At 47.7% G+C, this 27,372-nt stretch overlaps 1 protein-coding gene across 5 annotated transcripts in view; it reads right to left on the bottom strand.

Annotated features, from left to right (window-relative positions):
• Positions 1-4,677: 4,677 nt before the first annotated feature.
• EXOC6B (exocyst complex component 6B) overlaps positions 4,678-27,372 on the bottom strand; it is a 537,234-nt gene continuing 514,539 nt past the window's right edge. For 4 of the 5 annotated variants that reach the window (XM_036334133.1, XM_036334136.1, XM_036334138.1 and 1 more), the window contains 3 exons: positions 11,989-12,101; positions 10,702-10,713; positions 4,678-7,831 (listed from right to left, as the gene is read on the bottom strand). In XM_036334133.1, the coding sequence (XP_036190026.1) occupies positions 7,705-7,831; positions 10,702-10,713; positions 11,989-12,101 (252 nt within the window). In that variant the 3' untranslated portion in view covers positions 4,678-7,704. The remainder of the gene's footprint in view (positions 7,832-10,701; positions 10,714-11,988; positions 12,102-27,372) is intronic. The other variant, XM_036334135.1, reaches the window with a different exon arrangement.

Here is a 27,372-nt window from a genome sequence, read left to right as displayed (position 1 = left end):
CATGGGTCAACTTTTTTATAACTTTGAAGGGGGAAATCTAAGTATGACATAACATCTAAACATTATAAAGGAAAAGTCTGATAAGCTGACATTGCAAAACCGAAAAAAACCTCTATAAGGCAAAAAACACCAGGCGGTCAGTATTGTGGTTTCCCCATTGCGTAGCTGCCAAGCAGTGAGTTTGGGGGCCGAGTATTAACACCTCTTTACTCCAAATTGCAGGGGTGAGAACTGATTGCTTTAACCTGCCAGGTAATGCTGGGGCCCTTGCCACAGCATTGGGTTCAGGTAAGCCTGGTCTAAGCAGTAAGGCCGAGGCGTGGTCCTGGTGGAAAGGAATGACCTGGAATCCAGTTCAGGGCTCTCACGACAGGAGGCTCATGGGACAAGGTGCCTCACTCCTCGGAGGGGCCGCCGGGCATCTGCTTCCTCGCAGAGTGGTGGGGAGATGTGAGACTGGGGAAACTAGAACCATTCAGTGACCTGGAGGGAAGTGAGATTCAGGATGGCCTCGCTGCTGTCAAAAGTATCAACTTTTCTGAGTTAGTTTTTGTTCCCTGTTAAAAAAAAAAAAAAAAAAAAAAAAGAATTCTAAGTGGATCCTGAACAAAGTTAAAAGACAACCTGGGTGCCGAAACCGGTTTGGCTCAGTGGATAGAGCATTGGCCTGCGGACTGAAGGGTCCCAGGTTCAATTCCGGTCGGGGGCATGTACCTGGGTTGTGGGCACATCCCCAGTGGGAGATGTGCAGGAGGCGGCTGATCGATGTTTCTCTCCCATCGATGTTTCTAACTCTCTATCCCTCTCCCTTCCTCTCTGTAAAAAATCAATAAAATATATTTAAAAAAAAAAAAAAGACAACCTGGGAAAATATTTGCAAAATAATTAAACCCCTAATAAACAAAGAGCTACAAATAAATATGAAAAAGGAAACTACCTAATTTTTTAAAAAGGAGGCAGACTATAGCCACTTCCAATAAGAAGAAATACAAATGGCCAATAAACAATACAAATAGATGCTTATGCTCACTTTAAAAAATGTAAATAAAACAAAATGTCAACATTTTTTACATATAAGGTTGGGAAGAAGGAAAAGTATGGATATTACTTAGGGCTGAGGATACAGAGAAACAAACTCATGTCCTGTGGGAGAGGGTGGTGTAAATCAGTGATTTTCAAAAGAGTACTACACAGTATTTCTATTAACATTTATTATATTTATAGCCTTTAACCAATCAATTCCACTCCTGAAATGTTATGCTATAGAAACCCCTAAGCAAGAAGGCAAAGATACTGTTTTTAGTTGTGAAATAGTGTTATGTCTCAAATATTCATCAATTCAGAATTAGTTAAATAAACTCAACGTACCCCTATGCCTTAAAGGAAGTACTTACAGGCTTCGTAAAGGATGAAGAAATCCCATACGTTGCCATGAAAGACGTGTAAGACACATTGAGAGAGAAAATACAACTTTGTGTGGGGAAAAAAGTCAGTATCTCCATATTGAAGTGATCTGGAAGAACATCGCCATCCTGTCGGCAGAGATTATATGTGGGGAGTGGGATTGGGGCTCAGGGGGGGAGCCCCGGGACCTACACGGAGACATGGAGCCACAGTCACCACCCCACCACATCCTGCCGGTGGGGAAGTGAGCTGCGCTCCGGTTCCTCCCCTGACTCAGGCTGTTTCACCCTGTTCCCTGCTCCAGGGCACACGGAGAGGGTGGTCCACGTGTGGAGGGAATTTCAAAACCATAATAAAACGGACTTAAAGTTGTTTTGTTTTCTATGATCGCCATATGCTTTCCCAACAGGTCCATGACAGAATACTGCCCCCAGCAGGGAGGCTGCTCTCACAGGGACTGTGCCCCCTGCACGTGCGATTCATCCCGGTCTAAGGCCCTGGTGCCGCTCGCTGGGCAGGGGCTGCAGGGCATCAGGCGTACGATGTGGGTCCTGCCTCTGAGATCTCGGTTGCAGAGGAAGATCTCGGTTGCGGAGGAAGCATCCGGCAAGTGCGCTCATAAATCCAGATATCCTCAGTCTCCCTGGGGCGCAGCTACCTGCTGCAGGCCCGCCCCGAAGCTGCCCCCTCACCAGGCCAGGCTGGGCTCTATCTCCACCCTCCTGCCTACAGGCCCTCATGCTGCCTTGCACCCGAGGCCCTGCTGGTCCCCCTGTGGTGGGGGGACTCTTTGAACTTTGATCTTCTTCTGATGCCCATCTTTGCCTCCCTCTGTCTCCATGTGGCTCCAAAACACTCCCTGAGGGGGTCACTGAACATTCCCTTCCTGGAATCTTCCTTACAACCTTGGACATGGCTGCTCAGATGGGGCTCTGGAGGCCTTTCGCTGGGCAGTCTGGGGCCCGTGGCTGTGCCCGCGGAAGGGGGTTTCCCCAGCAGGCTTCTCTGGAGAAGGGGTTCACTGGGGAGGGCCTTACTCCATCCGCTTTAAAAATAAGCACTTCATGGAACAGAAAGAAAAGCCATCCAGCCCGCCGAACCTGAGCCTGTAACCGAGAGCGGAGTGTGTGAGGAGAACAAGAGGGAGACCCAATTAATTACCGTAGAAGCAAAGGTAGGAGTTGGAGATTACGAGACCTATTTACAGGGGGAAATAGGCCCATCATTGAGCAGAGAGAATGGAAGGATTGTTTAGGGCCAGAAAGGCGTCTCGATGTTCAGATTCCATTCCCTTTCTGGAGCTCTGGAGAGAGGAAGGTCAGAGCTTGGGTTTGGAAGGTATACTTAGCAGGGGCTCGGGCTGGAGGGGGCTGTTGTCCTGCGTCCATTCTGGGCCACATCCTGCCCCACCCAAGGGGACAGCACTGTGGTCCTCTCTGGGGTCCCTGTGTGGCTGGCCATGGAAGGGCGCCCCGGTGGGAGGCCCCCATTACCATCACAATGGCTGACGCCACCGACCCCATCAAGCAGCTGGGCCCCAAGTGCAGGGTAACCCTAACCCCACCAGCGATTGAAACAGATAGAGGGGGAGCTCTCCCACACAATGCCCAGGCCCCACTTCCCTCCTCCTCCTCCTTCTACTTCCTCCAGTCTTTGTCCTCTGGTCCCTGGGGTCCCCAAGCCTCTCTCATTCCAGCAATCACTGCCCATTAAATTCAAAACTGAGGCCTTTGGGGAAAGGGTCTGGCACTTTCTCTCCCGCCCTCCTCTTATCTGCCTCTATTCCCCACCCCATCTGCCTGGTGAGCAGATAAGCTTGGCTGTGAGAAAAGGGGCAAGCGGTGGCTGCTTCACATCCGTCCCTGTTTGCCGCCCCCCCCCCCCCCCACACACACACAGAGCACCTCCAGGCTTCAGGGCCTTTTGTGGACAAGGCCTTGGGCCAGACTTTGGGCCAGGCAGTGCTCAGAAGCTTTGGGGCGAGTCGGGTTTGCTGTGGCTTTGACAACCCCAAGCCCCTGTGCTGGACCCTCTTGTTTGCAGTCTCCCCAACCAGCTGGGAGTGTCTGTATCCTCAGAAGGGCAGGGCCTCATGCCCCCTCGGTTCCCTCCACTGGCGTGGAGAGAGAAAGCTAGGGATGATGGCTGCACTGCCTTCTGGTAGGACCTGGGGTTCGCGTGGGGGCTTCTGGAAGAGGCAGGTGCCGGAGTTCCAGGTCCTGAAGATGCTCCTGCCATCAATCACTAGAGGCAGAGGGAGGAGGCAACTGCTCAGAGCCCTGGCGCCCCTCACTGGAGACCCACAGTTCCAAAGAGATTTGTCCGATGCTCAGCCACAGGGGAAGTTATGGAATTGGAGGGGAGTGAGGGAAAGGCCTTAAATACAGGACTATGTCTAGGTACCGGCTAAGGGCCTTGACCATCCAGCTCATTCACACTTCACCGCAGCCTGTAAGTTAGGGACGACTGTTCTGCTCTCACTGACAAGGATTATTGGGTTTGGGGAGGTGCTGAAGGCCGTCCAGCCCGTGAGTGGTGCAGCCGGGACTGAAGCCCGGCTCAGGCGTCAAAGCCCCGTTGCAATATCCAGACCTCTTCCCAGCCTATTCCCACGGCATCACGCCAGCCGCGGGCACAGGCAGGCTGGGCGCTGCTGTGCCACTTCCATCCGTACTCACCGCGGCTTCAGATGTGCCCACCAGGTTCCTCACCGTCCTCCGGGCACATACCTGGCTCACGCCGGCTTTTCACTCTAATGTGTCTGCACCTAAAATGCTCCCATGGCTTAACTACGTTTGAATTTCATTCCTTCAAGGCCCAGCCTACTAGCATCCTGCTTTCTCTGAGCTGCCTTCCCTGACCAGACTGTCTCTCCAGCAGGCCATGAGGCCACCCCCTCCCCTCCTGAGCTTTGGAACAGGCTCTCCCCTCCCCCCTCCCCAGCTTTGTTCGGCATCACTGTCTTGATTGGGAAACTTCCCATGGCGGGGCCTGGTATCCCAAACACATTGGACCCACGCTGCCTCGCCTGGTGCTCCCCATACATCAGGCATTTCAAAGGTCATTCCTCCTGATGAGGACGCCAGTGTGAACGCACAGACAGGAAAACCTAACCAGGAGCTCGGGGTGTCTCCAAGGGCTCCTTGCTTGTCTGAGGGCCGGCTGTCCTCCCCACCAGGCTTGGCTGCTCTAGTCCCCGGTGCAACGCCTGCCATCCAATCGCGGGCGCCCCCGTACAAAGACGGCGGAGAACAAACACCAGGAGACAACACGTGGCTTCTGAAACAGGCAGAGGCTTTCTCCTTTAATAGCAGGTGACAGAGGAGAGTGTACAGGAGGATGACATGCTCTTTACACACAGGAGGTTCTCCAATAACCGGGAGGCCCATCTGCATCAGTAGCTTTACTAGTCCGTTTTTAAAAAGTTCCCTTTAGAGTTAAAAATGGACTCTCCTAAATTTCCGCAGTAAATGTGCAACTATTTGTGCAAAATAAAAAGGCCATTTCCAACATATGAGTGAAAAGGAATTGTGAATTTAGGCAAAAAAAAAAAAAAAAAAAAAAAAAGAGAGAGAGAAAGAGAAAAAGGAAAGAGGCAACTGAGCCGCCAGGAGCAGAGCCCCGGGAGGAGGGAGGCTACGGGGGTTTCTGCAGCGGGCCCGGGGCGTGTGCCCAGGGGCCGTAGAGGAAGGTCCTGGCCACTGCCATCTCGGGGACAAAGGGCCCTGGGTCTGACTTGCTGAGCACGCACGTGCCAGGTGTGCAGGGCAGCAAGGCGGCCGAGGCCAGGAGACACTGGGGAACGCTCCCCGGAAGCTCTGCATTCCCTTTGCCAACAGGGATTCTGCCGGTTCCAGGTCCCAGGTCCTCTTTCCCCACCGACCAACAGCCTCATTTACAATCTACTCAGAGAGACTTCCCGGCCGAATGTTAAAACTATGCAAGGTCCCTCTGTTACTACTGAAACCTCAGGGTCCCAAACCACACTGTCCTTTCAGAAACACGAGCCTGGATCCCCCAAGAACTTGGCCAAGGGTTTATGCCAACTAGAAGGCCGGTAGACTCCCAGCCACCCATGTTCTCACCCTCTTGTTGAGGCTCCAGGCACTTGTGCATCTCAGGGCATCTGAGGCCAGAGCTCAGGAGACTGAGGGGCTTGGGCACAGGTCCTCCCAAGGGCTGGCCCAGTGAGAGGCCTCCAGACAAAAGTAGAAAATCCTGCTTCACCAACGCAAACTTGGGCATTTCTGGTCCGATTTTACCTTCCTGTGCCTGGGAACAGTGTGTCTACAGACAGCTCAAACTGAGGCGGGCTGGGAGAGGGGAGAGCTGCCACAGTCACCTTGAACTTGAACAGGCTTTTCCTTGGAGGAAGGGCTGTGAGCAAAGGGCAGGACAACCCTCTCTCCCCGCCCAGGTTTCCTCTCTAGCAGTCTTTCCAGGGGGCAGGTCTGAGACCAGACCAGCAATGCTGACAAAAAGACAGACATTGGTGCACTTAAGGTCCACCCCATTCCCACCTCACAGTCTCGGTGCTCAAAGCTCAGGGACCTCGCTGCAAACCGAGTAGAGGGAAGGAGGGCCTATGGGCCACTTTTAAGCAACCGGACTCAGATTAGTGTCACTGTTCCTGGCTTTTTTCAATAAAATCCAAGGCGTGGGAGATGGCATCTTGGTGTCATTGCCACGGGCCCCTGCCTTTCCTTGGCCTTTGAAGTTCTGGGGGCAGCACTCCTCCCCAACCCTCATCCTGAGACCCGGCTGCCCGCCCAGCCCAGGGGTGCCTCCGGAGGCACCTGCAGAGCGAGCACACGCGCAGCCTGGTTCCCCGGCCGGGGAGGCTGCGTGTCCCCGCATATGCTCTTCCCTGTGTTCTCCAGTCGTGATGAGTGAGGGAGGGGCCGGGGGTGGGGAACGACAAAGGAAGCACTGCCCTCCCCAGAAGCGACTTCGGCAGCTGACAAAGGAGGCTGAGGCGAGGATTCTATTTGATGGGACATGGGAGTGTCTCCTCACATAAAGCGGCTGGAAATACCTGTGTGGCTCACTTGTAATTGTTTGTGATGTGCAATTATACTCTTGCCAGGAGCCCCAGTGGGAACTTCCTGAAGTGTCTCAAAGTGCAGGCTCCTCTGAGTGGCCTCACAGCACAGCCCCTGTGTAAGCCTCAGGAGCTGGTGGGTGCGGCTCTCGGAGCTCGCTCCCGAGTTTGGGGGATAGGATCATAGATAGTGTTTCTCAGACAAGGCCCACAGATGGCTGTGGGGATCTCGGAAGGGGATGGGAGCCTGGGGCCAGAGCTAGAGCTTCCGTACCCAGGATACGACTGAGGGAGGGATGGCTGGGCCAGAGGTGGCAAACCACTAGCCAGGAGACACCCCTTCATGGTGGCAGTGGCTCCATCACTAGTGGCTGCCCCCATGGTGCAGAGCTGGTGACATTTCCTTTAATGATGGTGGCCAGAAAGCTGATTTTAAAACACAAAGGAACGACCTCATGTCATCTTCAGGTTTTACCTAAGGGTCAAGTAAGGGCCATTTTCAGACTTCTGGAATCTGACCTCCCCCAGTGACACTGCGGGGAGGCAAGTCTGGGACTCTGTGAGGAGTAACTGGTGACCCGCGCCCTGAAAGAGGGAAATGAGATGAATGGGGAAGGGGCTGGGGCCCCTACAGTGAGCCATGGGGTCCAGATATGACCCCTGCTCTATCCTGTCACAGAAGAACTAGCAGCAGAAGCACTGGGCCAGATCCAGGCTAAAGAATCTGCTCTCCGTGGGGGACCAGAGGGAAGTTGTCACCTTGACACCTGCCACGCTTGTCACCGGCAAGTGAGAGCAGAAGGAGGAGAGGCGCCCCCAGGACTGTGTGGCCTTCCCCACACTAAACAGCAATGTTGTGCAGGCCCTTGCCTTGCATTGGCCCCACCTAGGATGAACGGGGTACCCAGGGGTGAACAGGATATACTGTATCATCCTTTTGCCTGCTCACCTCCCCTCCACCCTCCCCTGCCAAGTACCCACGGTGTTTGTATAGTTGGCTGAGGCCCAGACCCAAGCGCCAGAGCCACGGCGAAAGGTGCTCATCGTCCAGGACCGACGGCACCGCCACCTCTACGATGACACAGACAGTGTAGCGAACACTCCCAAGTCCCAGCCCAGCAACGGCTCACATGCTGGCTTCCTCTCGTGCCTCTATTACTATGGGGAAAGGTTATGCGAATTCTGTACACAGGTTATTAAAAAAATACATTTTCTCTCTCCGAAGAAGAATGCACAAACGCAGGGCCAGCCAGGCCGCCTCAGGAGTGGTGGCTGCTGATGAGCCCGCGGAGCTGCTTGGCCACGGTGTCAATCAGCTTCTGCTTGTCCCGCTCGTTTTTACGAAACTGTGCGAACATGTTGTTTTTGCGGCTAGCGTCCTTCATCCTGAGCAGAGAAGGAGAGAAAGAGAGCAAGTGTTTGAGGGGACAGCGGTGGAGGGGAGCTGGCGAGGGTAGGACGGCACAGTGTTCCCTAACTGCCACCCGGCTTTTTAGTCCAGAGCATCCCATTGCCAGGCTTATACTTGTCTATTACTCAGGAAGCTGTCTCTCCAGTTCACCCACCTTCAGAATCAGTCCAGAGCCAGCGGTGGAGGGGCTAACCCCTATGGTCCCTCCTCACCCTCCCCGCTTCATCCCCTTCCATCCCAGGTATATATCTGCTGCAGGGAGGAACCTGGGACCTGCCACAGCACTGGAGGCCAAGGGCTCTCACGGAATATCTAGGATCTGCTTATCACCTCTGAAGCCGTCTCGCACCTGCTGGGACCTCAGAGCTGGCATTTGAAAGGTAAAGCAGAAACATGCTCTCACCAGCACTTCCAGGAGAAGGAGAATAACACCGTGTAACTCTACATCTCACTACAGCTGGCTACTCTACTCCAGGCCTAACAAGACTGAGGGCTGGACCTATCTCTTTTCCTCTGCCTCAGAGTGAGGACCCAGAGGCGGGAGGTGGCAGAGAGCCTGGTGCTAAGGAAACAGATGAGCACCATTCTCGCACTTGATAAACCAGGGCTTTCAGCAAGAGAAGCCTGAGTTTTCAATGGCTGTCTAGATCTCAGGCCTTGGACTTTGGAGAACTTTCTATCACTAGGCCACACTAACGGTCCAGAGCACACACCTAGCATATTCCTCAAGCACAGACCTTGGACAGCTCTGAACAGTGGTCCTGTCACTGGAGAGACACAATGGGAAGCATGCATATAGAAAGTCAAGGGCAGGCTGAGGCTGCACGGCATCCTCCAAGTCTGACTACACTTTGCACAGACGCCAGGAATCTGCTATTCCCTGCAGAGGCCCATACATGCCCCCCGGCATCTGTTGGTAACTAGTAACTTTGGCCCCAGCCTCTGCACACCAGACTTGTAGCCCTCAGCGAGTTCTAGTGCCAGAGACTGAGAACACTGCCCAGACCACTTTCTCCCTGGGGTGGGGTAGGCTGGGCTTCTCCATCATCTGCTCCCTGACCTCACAGCTCCCTGGAGGGGAGGGAGAAACCTGGCAGGGGGAGTAAACCCTCCCAGGCACACTCCTTTGGCCAATGCTGCCCACTGTTCTCTGTGAGGTGGCTCTGTGCTGAGGGGCAAATGAGAGGCCAGAGATCCCACCAGGACATTTATATCCGAGTGTAAGGTTCTGAGGAGCACCACAGCTGTACGGCTCTGGCTGACAGTGGGACTCCTCTATGATCTAAGCCTAAGGGCCTCCAGGCATCAGCACTGAGAACACTGCACGCACGGCACAGCCACCTGCCTGAGGAGGCCTGTGTGTGGAGGGGGAAGGAGAGGTAACAGGTTCAGAGGTTTAGGTTGAAAAGAAAGCACAAGAGTCCTCAAGGCCACGAGGACCACTGTCCTCGGTCCTTCCCACATAACGCCTCAGTTATGTCTGTGGAACTGGCTTGGTTTAAGATTCTTTATCCCAGAGAAGGAATCCTTTTCATTTCTTAACTGTGCTATAAATCTAAAGAAAACAACACAAAACAAAAAGAAAGAAGAAAGGAAGAAAACCACTTCCTGATTTACAGAACATTTCATCTAACATCCTATGTCATCATTCGCTTTACGACTCCTCACACCACCCAGAGACCAGCAGCTGGAGCTGGCTGTCGGCTCCCATGGGAAGCTCCCCAATGGGTAGGAGAGAAGAGGGGAGTCTTTGAGACTCAGAGGTTAGCTTCCTTGGTCATTAGGCCTGGAATTAGGATGGCTGGACAGATAAACTCAGGGGCCCCGAGGGCTGACGGCGGCTGCTGGTTTGTCCGTAGAATGCTCGGATACCAGAGGAGAGCCCTTGTCCTCCCCTTCTTCAAGACCAGATCCTGATCTGCTTTGCTATGGCCATCACTCTGTGACCCAGGAGCATCTTCTCCTTCCTGAGTGCCCTCCCAGGTCTCTGGGTCACCCCGCCCCGCCCTTAAGAAGGGCCAGGATGAGGGGGAGAGTCAAGCTCTGGTGTAGCCGGTGGTAGGGAAGGCAGGAACAGGCCAGGAAAAGGGATGATTCCTATGAGGCTGGGAAATACAGGTTTTAGGGTGGCCTTTGGCTCAACTATGTTTGGAAGGAAGCTGTTAAACCCCGCTGATGGCTTGGGCTAAGCACATGGCTGTGTTACTGGTTGGGCCTCCAGGATGCTTCAGAGAGGCAAGCTATTTCACCCTGTGGCTGGTCCACAGGAAGTGGAGGGGCCAGTACTTCTGGGTCATTGGCTGAAAGGGAATCCCAGGGCACAGGTGGACATATAACGAATATGACATCTAAGCACCAACTCGAGAGCCAACACGTTCCCCATTTTAGCTGGGCACAGAGATTTCTGGGATTAGGTCTTGCCTCTAATAGTGAGTCTTCTGTGGGAGATGTGGCTCCAGATCTTAAAGCCACGGGCCTCACCAGCAGGAGGCGGGGAGGTGCGGAGGAGTTCCCTCTGGCGGGGCAGAATTTCAGGCCCTGCACCAGCGGGAGTATTGCGAGCATCAGGAAGCTGAGTGGGAACAGCCCTTTACCTGGCACTGATGGGGGAACACTCCTGCCTCCACTCCCAGCCCCAAAGGAATTGGTAAGCCAAGGGTCACTCTAAGGACCAAGGGTAGAGGAGGCAGTCAGCCGGTTGGCACCAGGCTGGTTTAGTAGATTAGTATGTCAGGGTGGGGACAACTCACAGGGCAGGGATTTTAGTGTAATCATTAGTGTCAATGAGGAAACCAGAAGGACTTGCCTCAATGATGAAAAAGGCCCAAGTGAATAATATACTTACTCTCTAGATATCCTAGGGAGGAAGGTCATTGAAAGAGAGAACCATGGGAAAAAGGTTAAAATGGAATATCAGTCTCTGTCTTGGTCTGGACAAAGTTGCACTCTGGGCTTCTAGTTTCTTGGCTCTAAACACATACGTCTGCATCCTGCTCTTGCCCACCCTCCACCTCCTCCCCTTCGGTACCCCGGTCACACTGCATAGTTGGAAGGATACACCAGCCTCTTGCTTAAGGCTCCACTCTGACCTCCTAGATCAGGGGTGGGCAAACTTTTTGACTCGAGGGCCACAATGGGTTTTTAAACTGGACCGGAGGGCCGGAACAAAAGCATGGATGGAGTGTTTGTGTGAACTAATATAAAGTCAAAGTAAACATCATTACATAAAAGGGTACGGTCTTTTTTTTCAATAGTTTTATTCATTTCAAACGGGCCGGTGCGGGCCGTAGTTTGCCCACGGCTGTCCTAGACTCTGGTCTTTGCCTTCCTAGGATTTGACTGGCCGTATACATAGACTTGCCACATTGCCTAGATGCAGGACACTCTTCTAAGAGGCATCTAAGAAGCTGGGGTTCATTAATTTGAAGACAAGAGAAAGCTTCCCTTCTACATGGATCTTTGTCTCTGGCCTGCCAGCTCTCAACGAGGTTAGCAAATGTCAGAGCCAGGCTGCAATGCCTAGGGGATCCCAACACGTGGGTGATATGATGGTTAGCCATGCAATGTTCTAGAACTGACTCACCCAATCTCAGTGGTAGCAACCTTTGTCAACTAGTGACTGCCTCAGGCAAGAATTAGATACCTTTTCCAACGTAGCTTCCTTGGGACAGTCAGCACAATAAAGCTCAATTTGTTAGGGAGCAGTGGGGAGTGAGTCAGTTCTGGTGAAGGTTTCAGTAGGTTCAGGAGTTTCTCTGCCAGGAATTGGAGAGATCACTGCTCTGTGGGGCTATTCTATCCATCACCACACTCTGTTTACCAGGCTGGCCTGAGCCCCACACTAAGGCATCTTCCTTCTCTTGTCATCTCTAGTTAAAGATATGACACCCCATGAAACTCCAAGGTAATCTCAGAGTCCAACTGACTCGTACTTGGCTTAGCTTGTGGGTTTCATGAATTAAGAGGCTACAAGAAGACTGGCCTCTCAAATCTAATGATGGAGACTACTGACAGCACCGATGGCACCTTCAGGAACAGAGCCTCTCTGCTGCCTAGTTCAGGAACTGTCCACCCCCCACACCCACGCCCCTCGCCCCACTTCCCCACACAGACCACTGCACTGGGTACTCACTTCTCGAGCAGGGTCAGAGCTGTCACTGGGTTTACACGGAGGTACTTGCAGTTGGGCTGACCGTAGTCAGCAAGGTAGGTTGACCAGTCCCACTGGATGAAGAGATCCAAAAGCTGTAAAATACCCAAATCCCCACCCCGGGGATTAATCAGAGAGACAAGACAAACCCCTCGGGAATCCTCAGCATCCTTCACCACCAGCCACCAGCATACTTGCAAAATAAAAATGTAATAAGAGAAAGAATGGTTACAGACTGTAATGCAACAGAAAGTTAATGAGTAGTCATCAGAAGTCAGCCCTCTGCCGTGAGCCCTGTAGAGGTGCTGGCAGCCAGCGCTGTGAGAAACAAACTTACTCACTGGAATACAGGATCTGAACGTTCTTTATGTCTTCAGGCTTTTCAGTGAAAAGAACCGGTTTTTAAACTACTTGGGTTAGTTCTTTCTTCCTCACCTCCTTCAGTGCGGGATAGTTTTCTTTCGTAATTAAGTTATTTATTTTTTCATTGCTTATGCTCCATTTTGGATTCCTTCCACATGCTAATTGGCTTTAACTATTTATTTATTTTTGGGAATAAGTCAGAGCTGTATAAAAAATATACTCAGAAGTATCACTCCCTCCTCATCCCAACTAACCTGTTCTCTTCTCCCCACTCCTTTCTACATCTTTCCTCCCCACCTCTGCAGGGAACCAGTCTAGTTTCTGGTTTACCCTCTTCTGTTTCCTTTGTGCCATGGGAAGGTCCGGGTGCATTCCTGTGCCCTCTCCCTTCTCACCTGAAGGGGAGCACACTCTAGATACTCCCTTGCACTTGGCTTTTTTCACTCGTGGTGTATCTTAGAGCTCGCTCCCTAGATGCTAATTGCGCATTAGTGACCCTGTTTTTTATTTATTCATACAAGTGCTCTTTTTATAAACCAGACAAGTCATTTTCAAGGCACAGACAAGACATTATGTTTTGGGGCATTTTATCATTAAGCTGGCGGAACAGGAGAGTATCAGCTATTTAGAGAGTAGGACACACGAATAAATGTGTCACTTTTATTCAGTGATTCCACCAGTCACTAATGATGCTTTGCCCTCAAACACAGAAGCATTTGTTTATTTATCAGAACAGGAGAACTAAACTAATGCAGTAATTGAAGTGACACCTTATAAGCTACATAGGTTAATAAACATTGTAAATTATGTGATTATTGGTTATTATATAAAAATGTGCTGCAGTGGGAAAGGATAGGACAAGGAAAGACATTTGAATCAGGTTATACTAAGCAAACTTTCTATGATAGAATCTTTTTCTTTTTTTTTTTGCCTCCTCTATAACTTTTATCTATAAGATTTTTAACTAGGGCTTTGGCAGTTCTAAAGCTGTTTCTACCTCTACTATATTTCATTGTTCCTGCAGAACATTCCATGGCTTAACAGTACTCAGTTATAACTTTGGTTTCATGAAGGTGGGGGGATGGGGAGGACAAGACCCAGACAGCATAAGCAACTTGCTGGAAATCACAACGCAAAGTGGTAGAGACGGCTCAATGGCTTATACTCCCCAATGTGCTTAGGTGTTTATTTCTGAAAAATTGTCATTGATTTGGTCTCTAGATTAGGTATATTGCCTGAGGCTAGGTCAAATTTCTGAACAGTCTTTCTTTCTTTGCTATCATGGCTGAGAAAGACTAGAAAAATCCAAATGAGTCAAAGTAAAAATGAGCTCAAGAGCGAGTTAACTGGACAGAGGACAGAGAGCAGCATGACAGCAGAACAGATGCAGATTCCAGGGGAGACCTTCGGAAGGAGATGTTGTTAAGATAAGGCAGGCCTCCTGATCCTTGCTAGTGCGTACCAACAGGCACACTTCTCCCCAGAAATGTAGCAGTGACTCAAAGGGATGAGTTGTTCGCAGGTAAAGGAGTAGAAGGAACTCTTCAGTAAGAATTATAGGCTCATAGTCAATCAAATGACCCTGAGGTTGCCCTTGGTTCTCTCAGGCAGAAAGGATCACACTCCCTCCCCTTAATGATAAAATGCCCCACAAAACAAAACTCAGAAAGTACAAATGAAGAGCCCGATGAGGAACGCCCTGCTTGGTCCCACTACTGGACTAGTGTTACCCAATCAATTCATATCACGCCCACTCTTGGTGAGGAGAACTGTGTTATATATCCTTGCCTTCGTCACTAATTCCCATGATATGCGCCTCAACTCCCATGTAGAGGGGGAGCTCGCCAAGGATGGGGATTGTGCCTCCTCTTTCGGAAGACTCCTCATAGGTAGATTTCCAGCAGGCGGTCACCACAGACATGTTAAATGGAATTAAAGCAGGTGAACTGACTTTTATAGAAATGATATTGGCTAGATGATGGGACAGACTTGTAATTTGTTTCTCACAACAAGCTTTCCAAATGGACCAAACCTAGGGTCCTCCTGACCAGAACTAGAAGGAAGGTTGTGTGAGAAAGAAGAAGACATCAAACAGGAGAGAGAATACCTATGACAGGTGAGAGGAAGCCCAGCTCTAGATATTTGATTCCAAGGGTTCAGGGAAGATACCTATGACTGGTGAATGGGGACTCAGCAGGTGTTTGGCTCTAAGGTGACATCTGGGCTGATTCTTGGTGGGCCCCATGGGGCCTACCTCATGTTTAAAAGACCTCCCCCACCCAAGAGATTAACCAGAGAACTTATATGCATACTAGAGGCCCGAGACACGAAATTCATGCCGGGGCCTTGGCCCCGGCCACCGCCCGCTGCCACCTCGGCCTGGGGGCCTCTGCTGCAGCCTCCACCCATCGCCACAGCCACTGCCCACTGTGGCTTTGTCAAGAAGAAGGACATCTGGTCTAATTAGCATATTACACTTTTATTATTATTATAGATATGTATAACCCATGGACACAGACAATAGTGTGGTGAAGGCCTGGGGAGGGGGTGGGTGTGGAAGCAGTCAAGGGGGCGGGGGGGTGGGGAAGGGACTCGCCCCAATGCCTGCAAAGATTCCATGGGCCTGGGGCCTTAATCTGTAGAAACTAAGACACACCGACAACTACCTCTCTTTCCCCTGCAGTGGTTCTCAACCTTCCTAATGCCGCGATCCTTTAATACAGTTCCTCATGTTGTGGTGACCCCCAACCATAAAATTATTTTCGTTGCTACTTCATAACTTTAATTTTGCTACTGTTATGAATCGTAAAGTAAATATCTGATATGCTATATGTGTTTTCTGATGGTCGCGACCCACAGGTTGAGAACCGCTGCCTAGAGGTTATTTTCTTTGCATGTTTTTTTCTTGAACAGACACACTGAGTCCTGTAGAGAACTGTGCTCCCAAAGCAGGTGTGTCCTTGAAATAAGCTTGATCTATGAAAATATGAATTTGGACTTTCTATACATCCAGGATAATTCCTCATGATAAACAGGATAGACTATGCTATGATTTCAAATAACATGCTCCTCTGGTGCACGTCGCATGCCATCTGACTGACAAAGTTCTAAACATGCTGCCTCTTTAGAACGCGGTGTAAAGATAACAGCAATTCACAGAACACTGAACCAGGAGACGTTTCTGTTGTCCACGCCCTGCCTTTGACAGGATGAAACAGATCACATCATTATGGAGCATCTTTTCATGAAAACTGAGGCCCAGGTGCCTTTCAGGAGGCAGTTCAGCACCGCAAAACAGAGCCTGAGGCTGGTGGACCCCGGACTGACAGGGTGAGCGCAGATAAACCAAATCTACTTTTCTTGTTCAGATATGGAACCACAATAGCTGTCAACAGATCAAGAGCAGATCAAGAGCACGGCTGTGAAAAGCTCACTAGAAACACAGAATTGACTAGTGCTTATTGACCAAGATCTCCTCCAGCTCCTTGTCTGGGCCATTCATTCAAAGGAGAGTGTCTGCCTACCTCCCACGTATCCTCGGGAGCACTCCTGACCCAGGCGAGCGCAGGAGGAAGTACAAAGCAGGAATTGTTTTAACGAACTTAAGCTGAGTACCAGTGATGCATTGACCTCTTCCGGGCACGTGAAAGGAAGAATGAGACTCTCTGGTCTTGGAGAACTCAGGCCGGTAGATAACAGTACAGAATGATGTGAGTACTCTAACCGGGTGCAAAGAAAGTTCAAAAGAAGGACATCCAAACCTGAGCCAGGGAGGTGGGGGTTACTCTAGGAATAAGCGAGACAATGAGCAAGTGGCAAATGGCCTCAGATACTAAGCTAAGGAGGTTGAATTTCAGCCGGGAAGTTTCTCTGCTTGTGTTCATCAAGGCTGCTATCTGCTTTCTTTGAGACTATGGGCTGAAAAACTACAGCCACCACTTGTCTTTGTAAATAAAGTTTTATTGGAACACAGCCATGCTCGCTGGTGAACATGATTTAGGACTGCTTATGTGCTCTAACAGCCGAGTTTAGTAAAGACGGAGACCATATGGCCTGGAAAACATAAAGTGTTCACTATCCACTTCTTTACAGAAAAAGGCTGCCTCTAGATCCAGGCCAGGGAGGGCGGTGTGCTTTGAAACTCTCTTAGAGATGTAAGATATCTAATATCTACTAACTAAGTGAAAAAAGGAAAGAAAATAGCTAAGGGGGAGACCCTTCTAATTGTAAGGATGTGGCAAAAAAGTCATTATCTTAACATGTGGCATCAGAATTGAAATGTGTTTGGGGAAATACCTTGCTTTGTGAGACCCCCAGGGTAGGAGAGAAGGGGAAGGAGTTTGTTAGTCTGTTTCTGGAGAGTGAATCTAAAGAGGGGAGAGGACACTGACATGCGTGAGAGGGTGAGGAAGGAAAGTCCTAGTGGTGTGAGAGCCCCAAACAACTCTGGAAACCGGGAATGTCTGGTAAGGATCTGTGTAGCATGGGATATAAATCTCCCTTAAAAATCACCCCCTTAGTCCCAATTTTTAAACAAATCTACTGTGCTCTCAATTGCTTGGGTGAATTTATTTTTTGTTTTTTGGTGAATTCAAAGGCACTGAGTTTCACACTAGCCAGCTGCAAAGCTGCACTGTGGAAATGGGAGCCCAGGGGAAAAGAAGCCCCGAGGTATCGAGGGATTCACAGCAAACTGAAAGAGGCCTGGGGTTTTCCACAGGCTACGGGCCAGGCTGGGGACAGGTCCCCAGTTCCTTTGGCTCTCTCTAAGTTAAAATGAAAAACAAGTTCTGCAATCACAGCCCCTCAGTAGGCTGGCTCTTGAGCCTCCCAGAAAGGCCTGGCCTCTTCTTTTGCTCTCGGCTGAGTGGGGGCAAGGGAAGGACAGTGGTGGCTGTGCAGTTCGCGGCTCCCCTCCCGCTCAGCTGCCCGGTGGGCGGAGGCTTCCTTAAGCTCTTGATCGGAGACCAACTGCACATCAGCAGCTTCCCCTGAACGTCACTCTGAGAAATATTTATTTGCCTCATAAATGTGGGTTTATAGGTTTGCTACCTAAACTCTTCACCTCTGAGACTACCTTGGTAAAGAGAAAGACAGGAGACATAAGGCTCTCCCATTGTATCAGCTGGTGCAGGGAGGGGGTGGAGGCAAAGATTCCCAAATAAAAACGTCAACTCCAAGCATTCCTTTGTGTCAGAGGCTTCTGCGAGGCCATTACACATGGATGTGCACACTGATGACAGCATCTTTCCTGCTGCAGGGGCCAGAGGAAAACCTATGATCACACTGGGTGGTAACAACCCTACTGTGCATACAGGTTCAAGGGGAAGGTGGAGGCCTCTGCTCTGGGCTGACTGAGCTGCTCCTGGTGGGGTGGGGAAGGCAGGCAGGTGTGGCCACAGATGTGGTCGAAGGAGGTCAGAGCTGTGGGGCAGAGTTCATTTTCTTTCAGCATATTCTGATTTGTTAAAGGTTCCTAGGTAAGTGGGTTAGAAACTATATTGTTGAATTTTTAACTAAACCCCCCTCCCTCTCTGGCCAAAATGAGTAAGTGGTTTAAAAGCACCCCTGCAAAGATACCATGGGCTGAACAATGGGAATATAAGCAAAAGTCAAGAAAACGAAGTTCTGAGTGTTCACACCTCTCAGTACCATGTGCAAGCTCTTTGTTGCCCACATTATAAAGTAAAAGCAAGGAGTTAATCAGATATGATAAAGCCATGCTCCAAAGGTGAAATTATCACTCTATTTAAAATATGGTTTGTCCATCAACAAAACAACGAGAAAACCCACTGTGTGGGAAAACATATTTGCCAATGTCATATCTGATAAGGGCCTAATCTCCAAAATTTATAGGGAACTCATACAACTTAACAAAAGGAAGATAAACAATCCAATCAAAAAATGGGCAAAGGACCTAAATAGACACCTTTCAAAAGAGGACATTCAGAAAGCCAAGAGACATATGAAAACATGCTCAAAGTCACTAATCATCCGAGAGATGCAAATCAAAACAACAATGAGGTATCATCTCACACCTGTCAGACTGGCTATCATCAACAAATCAACAAACGACAAGTGCTGGAGAGGATGTGGAGAAAAAGGAACACTTGTGCACTGCTGGTGGGAATGCAGACTGGTGCAGCCATTATGGAAGACAGTATGGAGTTTCCTTAAAAAACTGAAAATGGAACTTCCATTTGACCCTGTGATCCCACTTCTAGGAATATATCCCAAGAAACCAGAAACACCAATCAGAAAGGATATATGCACCCCTATGTTCATAGCAGCACAATTCACCATAGCTAAGATCTGGAAACAGCCTAAGTGCCCATCAGTAGATGAATGGATCAGAAAACTGTGGTACATCTACACGATGGAATACTATGCTGCTCTAAAAAGGAAGGAACTCTTACCATTTGCAACGTCATGGATGGAACTGGAGAGCATTATGCTAAGTGAAATAAGCCAGTCAATGAAGGAAAAATACCACATGATCTCACTCATTCATGGATAATAGAGACCATTATAAACTTTTGAACAATAATAGATACAGAGGCAGAGCTGCCTCAAACAGATTGTCAAACTGCAGCAGGAAGGCCGGGGAGGGTTGCGGGGCAGGAAGTAGGGGGGTAAGAGATCAACTAAAGGACTTGTATGCATGCATATAAGCATAACCAGTGGACATAAGACATTGGGGGATAGGGGAGGCTAGGGGACTGTCTAGGGCGGGGGGATAAAATGGACACATATGTAATACCCTTTGTAATACTTTAAGCAAAAAAAAAATAAAAAAAAAATAAAAAATAAAAAATAAAAAAATAAAAAAATAAAATAAAATAAAATATATTTAAAAAAAAAAATAAAAAAATAAAATAAAATATGGTTTGTATCCACTATTGTGACTAGTGAACTTTACGTAGCCCAAGTATATATAGTGCCATGAAATAGTAGTGATAGTAATATGTGTGCGTACACTCCTGTGGGCATATTCACAAGCAGACTTTCAAAGGTAATGGCAAGTTCTGTTCCTTAAAACGCAGTGAGGAAGAGGGTGTGGGGGGACTACCTTTTGGAAGTTATTCAGTATCTAGTCACAATTTCTTAATAAATTGTCAAACATACAAATACATTAGGGGTGAGTTCTCAAGATGTTTTTGCCAACAGTGATGATCAATCAAAAAAGTTTAGAGAGTCCTGGCCGAGTGGCTCAGTGGTTGGAGAATTATCCTGTGCACCAAAAGGTTTCGGGTTCAATTCCTGGTCAGGTCACATACCTAGGTGGCAGATTCGATCCCTGATCGGGGTGTGTATGGGAGGCAACTGATCTCTCTCTCTCTCTCTGTCCCTTCCTCTCTCTCTAAAATCAATTAATAAAAAACATATCCTTGGGTGAGGATTTAAAAAAAGTTTGGGACACTGGTTAGAGATAATCTGCAGGAAAAACTTATCACAGATTCATAATGAAAATGATTTGGGTTCTCTTTTATAAATAAGAAATATCATTTGTAGGAAATTACTTCTTGCCTTATGTGAATCATTACAAATCACAGCCCAGGAATTTTATGATAGGCATAAGAAAAATATCCAACATTAAAGGATAGTGAGGCAGGAAATATCCTTATATTCTGGGTAAGTTTACAATAAGCTAGATTCTCAATGGATTGGGAAAGGTGAATTTGAACTAAAGACTTAGTACCAGACAGCTAATTCCTTAAGACCCTTAGCCCAGTCAAATATGCATTTAAAATCTATTTTGTTCTGGATTTGAGGGATTGGAGAGTGAATAAAATTGCAACTCGTATTCCAGTGCCAAATGTTGGAACCAATCAATAAATCAATTAAAGAGCTACTGGATGATAAGTGATTCTCAACCACCAAAAGATCCTTTTCTCCCCCCCTCTATAAACTCCAAATTTCAAAAGGGTTCTGACTCCCAACAATTGTGTTAAGTAATGCTAGTTCCTAGGAAGGCCACAGTCTCAGCCCCATGGGGTTGGTGTATTTGCTGTTTCCCTTTCCATGAAATTTATTTCCGTCCTTTCAATTCGATTTTTCTAATTACATTTTATGTATCATTTCAATGAGCCACCTCAAGGCCATTTTGGAAATAGGTGGGGTTAAACAACTCTGATAAAAAGTGCTAATGAGCACAGCACCTGTGCTTGAGAGTCCGATGAAGGACCAAGACAGTGAGTGTGATGCGTTCAGAGCAAGAAAAGAAGAGAGAGACCCAAAAGACGTAAATAAAAAAGATGGGCACAATGTATATTAAACAGAGAACAGAACAGAGGGAATTTCAAACAAAGAGACTGGTGGGAGCCAAGGTGCGGAGATAGGAGTAGCTGAGAAGTGTTCAAGAGAAGAAGCTACTGGACAGTTCTTGAACACCTCCCTACCATGTAACAGATAATCAGCGAGCCATCTTACTCATCTGTTTCATGTAATCCCCAGGAAAATCAGCAGCCTAAGAAGTAGGTATCTCCACTTCACAGATGAAGAAATGAATGCTTAAAAAGGTAAAAGAATGTGTCAAGAGGAACATACTCAGTAAGTGATACCATCAGGGCTTGGACCCAGGATAGCCTGACTCCCAAGACTGGGCTTTTCCATCTATGGCAGATGGCGAGGAATTGCAGAGAACAGCGCCATTCTTTTTATCTAACGGAGGAGGAAATGAAGGTCGGGAAAGATTCATGGCCATATGCAAAGTTACCATGAATGGGGCTGGAGCTGGAACAGAAACCCTGGACTTCGAGTCCACTCTCCTTTCTAGCAATTTAATCCGCTGGTGGGGAACCAACATCTATGAGAACAGAACACAGGTCTGCTGCCTAACGAGGTGAAGAAGGAAAGGGATTTTGTTATGTATCCCCTATATCTTTTATGTTTTTAATAGAAAAACAGTATATGGAAATGTTTTATGTTTTCATATATAATATTGTACACAATATTCTGCAATTTGCTTTTTCCTTCAATATTGTTTTCAAGATCTATCTATATTGATCCATGTGAACCTAGTTCATTGATTTTTGACTGCAAAATAATGTTCTTTTTTAAAAATATATTTTTATTTAATTTTACAGAGAGGAAGGGAGAGGGATAGAGAGTTAGAAACATCGATGAGAGAGAAACATTGATCAGCTGCCTCCTGCACACCCCCTATTGGGGATCGAGTCCACAACCAAGGTACATGCCCTTGACCGTAATCAAACCCAGAACCCTTCTTCAGTCCGCGGGCCGACACTCTATCCACTGAGCCATACCAATTAAAGCAATAATGTTCTTACTGTAGAAGCATACTTAAATATACTACAATGTATTTATTAATTCAATGATGGGAATTTGTGTAATTGTGCTTCTGGCTGGTAGGGGAATCTCCGGAGTGCCTGTCTGTACCCACTCGGGGAGTGTAATGAGAAAGGAGAATCAGCCAATCTTTACCACCATGTACATCAGAAATTATGAAAAATGGCAGGTCACCCAGTGGACCAACTTAAATACCCCCTACATTTTATACCACAACAAATGGTACAGAGAAAACTTAGATGGCTAGGAGAGGAAAAGACTCTCAATGAGATAACAGAAAGGAAATCCAAATATTCTTGAAAAAGAACATCCACAGGAATGAAGGAAAAAATGCAGTAATGCTGACCAGAATTAAGATAAAACACAAAATATTTCTCCTCTGAATAGTAATGTCAGGAGATTACATCCTGACATTACTATTGAGCCCTTGAGAATGGATCAGGAAGTTTCTACAGACTTTTCAAAGCTACTTGAGGTTGCCCAGAGAAGGGCAAGCTCTGCTTCCAGACTATTCTCGATTTCCTTGAATCTGAATAGACCATCTCTGAAATTTTCCAAGTAAATTCCATATATTATAATAGTGTTTGAGTTGAGTGGGAAGAAGAAATTATGAGAATAAAGAAATCTTGTGTGAGAGTTTGATGCCATTCTTAGAGATCCTAGGATGGAAAGACTTCTCCTATTCTGCACAGATAAGCCCAATCTTCTAATTTCTTGCATGGCCAGAGCAATAAGGACTTTGGTCTTTGATGGCATGGGAGCCTTTATCCAACACTAGGCTTCTGTGTTTATTATGTCTGGTTATAGTATGGCTTATGAGGTCTCAAATAACTCATTATAGTTTTCTGACTCAGTTTCTCAATCAGTTATATGAATTGGTTAAAAACATGCTCCAAATTTATTGTATAAGGGTGTGAAGAGACATGTAGTAAAGTGAAAGCACTTACAGTTAATACTATTATCACAGGGTATCATTAATATTCAAAAATATTTTTTAAAAGCAACCAAACATTACCCTTCATGAACACTGAAGCAACAGAAATTGTCTGACTTTTGCTCATTGTAGACCGGAGCCCTTGACTCTCATCCAAGTTACAACTCCCTTCTCCCAACCTCGGAGCCATCATGTCCATATTCTGTGTTAGCCATCTGGATATTCTCCAGATTAGATTTGTCCATGTGGCTTGTTCCCTGGAAGATGAGTTCCTTCAAGGACCAGATCATAAGCAGTGTTTGGTTATTGTTGTTTTTTCTTCTTGTTGTTGTTGCTGTTTTGAGGAGACCATTCACAGTTGAAATACATGAGCAAACTGTGGGAAAAACAACCTATTCTTTTACCTGAGGTCTCGCCCATGTCTGCAAGAAAATCACCTAAAAGTAGATACATTGGCCAATCACCATCATGTTGTTTTAACCAGTCCTTTTGACTAGTTCTCTTGGCTGGTGTCATTCCTGAATTGAAGGTGTTCTCATAGCAGATAAATCTTCCCAACACCTTCCCCTGTCCCCTTTTATGGATCTCAAACACTTTACAACCTGGGGCTGGTGGCAGAGAATGGGGGGTTTAGGAGATCCTTAGAGTTACAAAGAGGAATGGTGTTGAGGCATATCGCCTCATTCTGTGTAGGAGATGTAGTCAGTTCAGGATTTCCATTGTTACTTACTTATGTGTCCCTGGGCAAAATACTAAGTGGAAATAATAATGCCTAATTTAGTAGTGCCTAGCACAGCATAAATGCTCAGCAAATATTTGTGATGATGATGATGATGATGATGATGAAGAAAAAGAAGAAGAAGGAGAAGGAGAAGGAGAAGGAGAAGGAGAAGGAGAAGGAGAAGGAGAAGGAGAAGGAGAAGGAGAAGAAGAAGGAGAAGAAGAAGAAAGTGACAATGAAACTGACCTACTCATTTCTGCCTTCGCAACTTCACTCATGCTGTTCTCTGATTTGGAATGCTACCCTCACTGTTTTGACCTATCCAGGTCCTTTCCATGCTAAAGGACCCTTAAGAAACCTTCTTCAGTCAGCTCCAGGTACAATACCTCATTTGGCAGTATCACAGTCTATCTCATCCTAACTATTTCTTATGTCTGGCCTCCCCAAGGACATTGTAGGCTACTTCAGGGCAGAATCTTCCTATCTGCTTTGACCTAGCATGGGTCTGGGCTCATGTGAGCTAAGAAATATCTGGTTATCAAGCACAGTCAAGAAGGTTTCTATTTCCTGGTCACAGAGTGGTACCAAGCACAATACAAAGGGAATTCCACAGCTGACAGCTGCGCCTTCTTGGCTGATCAAATCCTCTGGACTTTATCACCCCATATTACTAAAATAGTCTTATGTCGGCTGAAGGGGTGGAAATGAGTAAGGGGTTCTAGATGCTGGTTTGAGATTTACCACTTGCCATGTATAACTCACTAGGCAATTATTCCTGCCCTACATATCAGGGCACTAATTATATTTCCACACACCCAAGAGGTCTGTAGAGGTACAACCGAGGTGTGTTCCTCAAGCACGTCGGTACTGGCCCAGGCACTCTGGACTGCCATGGAATTGGGTTTAGGGCAGATGAGAGTTGGTAAAAAAATTATCATGGCCACTGCTATTCTGTAAGCCACCGATGCTCAGGATATGGACCCCATTCTGCTCATACACGCTTCCTCTATAAGTTTCTGGAATTCTCTGACCTTTGAAAATGGGGTGGGAACCACAGGTCAGCCCAACAAAAGAGGGGAACTTCTGACAAGGTTCTATCCAGAACTGTCTTCAGCTTTCTCTGGTACCAGCAACATCCTTCTCCTTCATCTTCCTGTCAGGCCGGAGCATAGGCACTCTGGCCCTTCAGATGATAAGCACCTTCAGGGCTGTGGTGTTTGTCTCCTTAGTGCTTAGCATGGTGTGGTGGGCAGAAACGGGCTCAATAAGTGCCTGCTGACTGATGGTTGTGAGGAAGCATCGCAGGAGGCCAGTGTCCTGGGAGGCCCTGAGAGCATCGCAGCAAACCCCTCTGCCTACGGTCTTCTCCAGGGCCTTCCCCCGGGCCTTCCCCCCAGGCTCCTTGCTACTCTCTGGGGCAGCAGGACCTGCCTCCACAAGGCGCTAGTCTCTGCTTTCTGCTGGTGTTTCTCCATGCTCTCCAAAAGGCGGAGAATGGGTGGAAAGGCTCAGCCACAGGATATTGGACTGTTTACAGTTGGCCAGGCCAAGATTAGCATGAGCACAACATATGCCAAGTTCATTGGAAGTTACATTTTCCCTTTGTTTACACATTAAAGGGGAGAAGACCAGAAGGAAAAAAAAAAAAAGCAGGTGACCTCCTGGTAACCTCGCCCGTCTGCAAGAGGCTGCTGCCCTCACCTCTGAATGAACTTTCAGATTATCTCAGACAAGATTCACCTTGCGCTGAACTTGTACGCCTGCTCTGAAGCCCCCAGTCACGTAGCTGTGATTAAACATTACAGAGTGGCCATAAATTTACAGAAGTATTATTGTGGCTTGCTTTCCTCTTTCTTCTTTGGGAGAGGAAGAGAGCAATGGGTTTAGGGTGGGGGGAGCTAAAAAAAGGGAAATGTAGTCAAACAAACAGTTCCTTTTCACAGTTCTGAACAAAAGAGAAAACATTGCAGATAGGTGTCCCAGAAAGAAGGGGAAAGAGATTTGGCCATGTGAGAGGAATTAAAGTTCTAGAAGACTTCAAAAGCCCCAAACTCAACAAAACAGCCGCGATGCTCTGCTCCCATTTCCAGGCAACCTGAAAGTTCGCAGGTGAAAGCGGACCTGCTCTGTCTGCCCCGGGCCTGTCTGAAGGGTGTCCCTGCAGCAAGACTTCTGCCCGAGAGAGTGATGCTCATCCCTGGGTTTGCTCTACAGTAGGGCAACGGACAGGGAAGCAGGCAGGGGAGAGAAGGCTGCAAAACACAGTTTGTTTTGTTCTTTGAGCTGCTGTGAGAGAGGAGGACGCCCTAACATCTGGGACATTTAAAAGGAGATTGGACAAAGACTAGACCGTATTCTAAAGGAAACACCCTGAAGCTATACCCAGGAGACTGACCAGATGACCTCAGAGCATTTATTTCTATGATTCACTGTTTTATACTTAAAGTGGGAAGAAAAATGGATATTCCACTTAAGTAAAGTTTGCTAAATCCTCTAGGATTCCAAAGCCAAGATACGCCTGCAGATGGCCTGTGCTGGTCATTAAACAATGAGACCTCTATAACCAGAAAAGGCCACGGAGTGCTCTATGTGATCCAGACGAATTGTAAGAAGTGGTCAGGAAGCCAGACTGAGGTGACAGGCTCTGGCCAGCAAAGCCACCTTTGGAAAGGAGTCATTCGGTCTCTGGTTACCCTATGGCAATGACAGGGGTGCTAAAGAGGCTCATTGTTTCTACAGTTGGCAAGGCCTTGTCCATAAACGTAGCAAAGCCCAGAGTCCATCACACAAGGAGAGCAGCCGATGGCTTAGCTCAGCTCCCCCTCTCGGCAAGTCTCTCACTTCTTGCACAAATCCTCCAGGAGTCAGGAACAGCCCTTTGGAAATGCTCAGGCATTGCCTGTGATACACTGAGTTGAGCCAGGAAGTGGAATGTCCATGGAGCTAGGACAGTCTTGGGAATGTTTATGTTTGCCTTGGGAGTTCTGAAGTCACCCTCTGGTCACAGGGGGCAACCCGTCTCCAAAGTCCTAGTTTGGACTTGGAGAAGAAAAAGAATGGATTCTTGTCTCTCAAGATGAGTTCTGTGTTTGGGGGTAAGTCCAGGAGTGTGAACATATGGAGGCTGGGATCTGAGACTCATGGGAGAGCTGTGAGAGCACGCAGGGGGCTGTACTAACGCGGACAGCCTGAAATCAGGCCAACAATCGCTCAACACACAGGTACCAGCCAAGGGCAATGAGACAGACTCAATAGGGCAGCCAGGAACCAGGAAGGCATACACAAGAGGAGGAAAGGCAAATATGTACCAAGAGCTAGAAAACACAAGATTAGATTGTTGGGTGGAAACTTGGGGAGAGGGGAAAGCATAATAAAAGTTGCAATTGTTGAGAGCTGAAAGTGGGCCAGTCACTGTATGAAATCAAGTGCTGTAGGGCACTGTCTCATTTAATGTTCATCTAAGAGGAAGATACTATTACTATGCCAATGTTAAAGATAAGGAAATTGAGGCACAGGACAATTAAGCAATTGCTCAAAACCACCCTGTAATAAGGAAGTCAGAATCTGAATCCAGGCCTATCTGATTCAAGGCATTTTAAAATATGAGAGTAAATCTGGAAACTAACGAGAAATCTATAAAAGTTCATGCTGGTCAGATTGAATGAAATGTCCTCTTCCTTTTCCTACCATCCTTCAAGCGCTGCTTAAGTGCTCATCTCCTGTAGGAAACCTTGACTACTACTATCAGCTTCTGAGATTTATCCTTTCTCTGAACTCTATTTGTCTTATTGTTTATGGGGCACAGGAAGCACTGTATCACAACTTTTCTATTCTTTCAACTGTTTGTCCCTCACAACTGAACTGATTATGTCAGTAAACTAGATGCTGATATAGAAAGAAACCTAAGTGTTTTGTTTGTTACCTCCCAGAATAGAAAGTCAATTCTTTGAGGCCTGAGGTCCAAAATGCCTATTACAGCAAGGGACACACAGTGGGACCTTAGTATATTTATGACCAAATTCCCAGAAACCAATAAAAA

The sequence above is a fragment of the Myotis myotis genome, unplaced genomic scaffold (assembly GCF_014108235.1).
Source record: "Myotis myotis isolate mMyoMyo1 unplaced genomic scaffold, mMyoMyo1.p scaffold_m19_p_14, whole genome shotgun sequence".
NCBI classification, from domain to species: domain Eukaryota; kingdom Metazoa; phylum Chordata; class Mammalia; order Chiroptera; family Vespertilionidae; genus Myotis; species Myotis myotis.
This window is presented reverse-complemented; position numbering and strand designations above follow the sequence as displayed.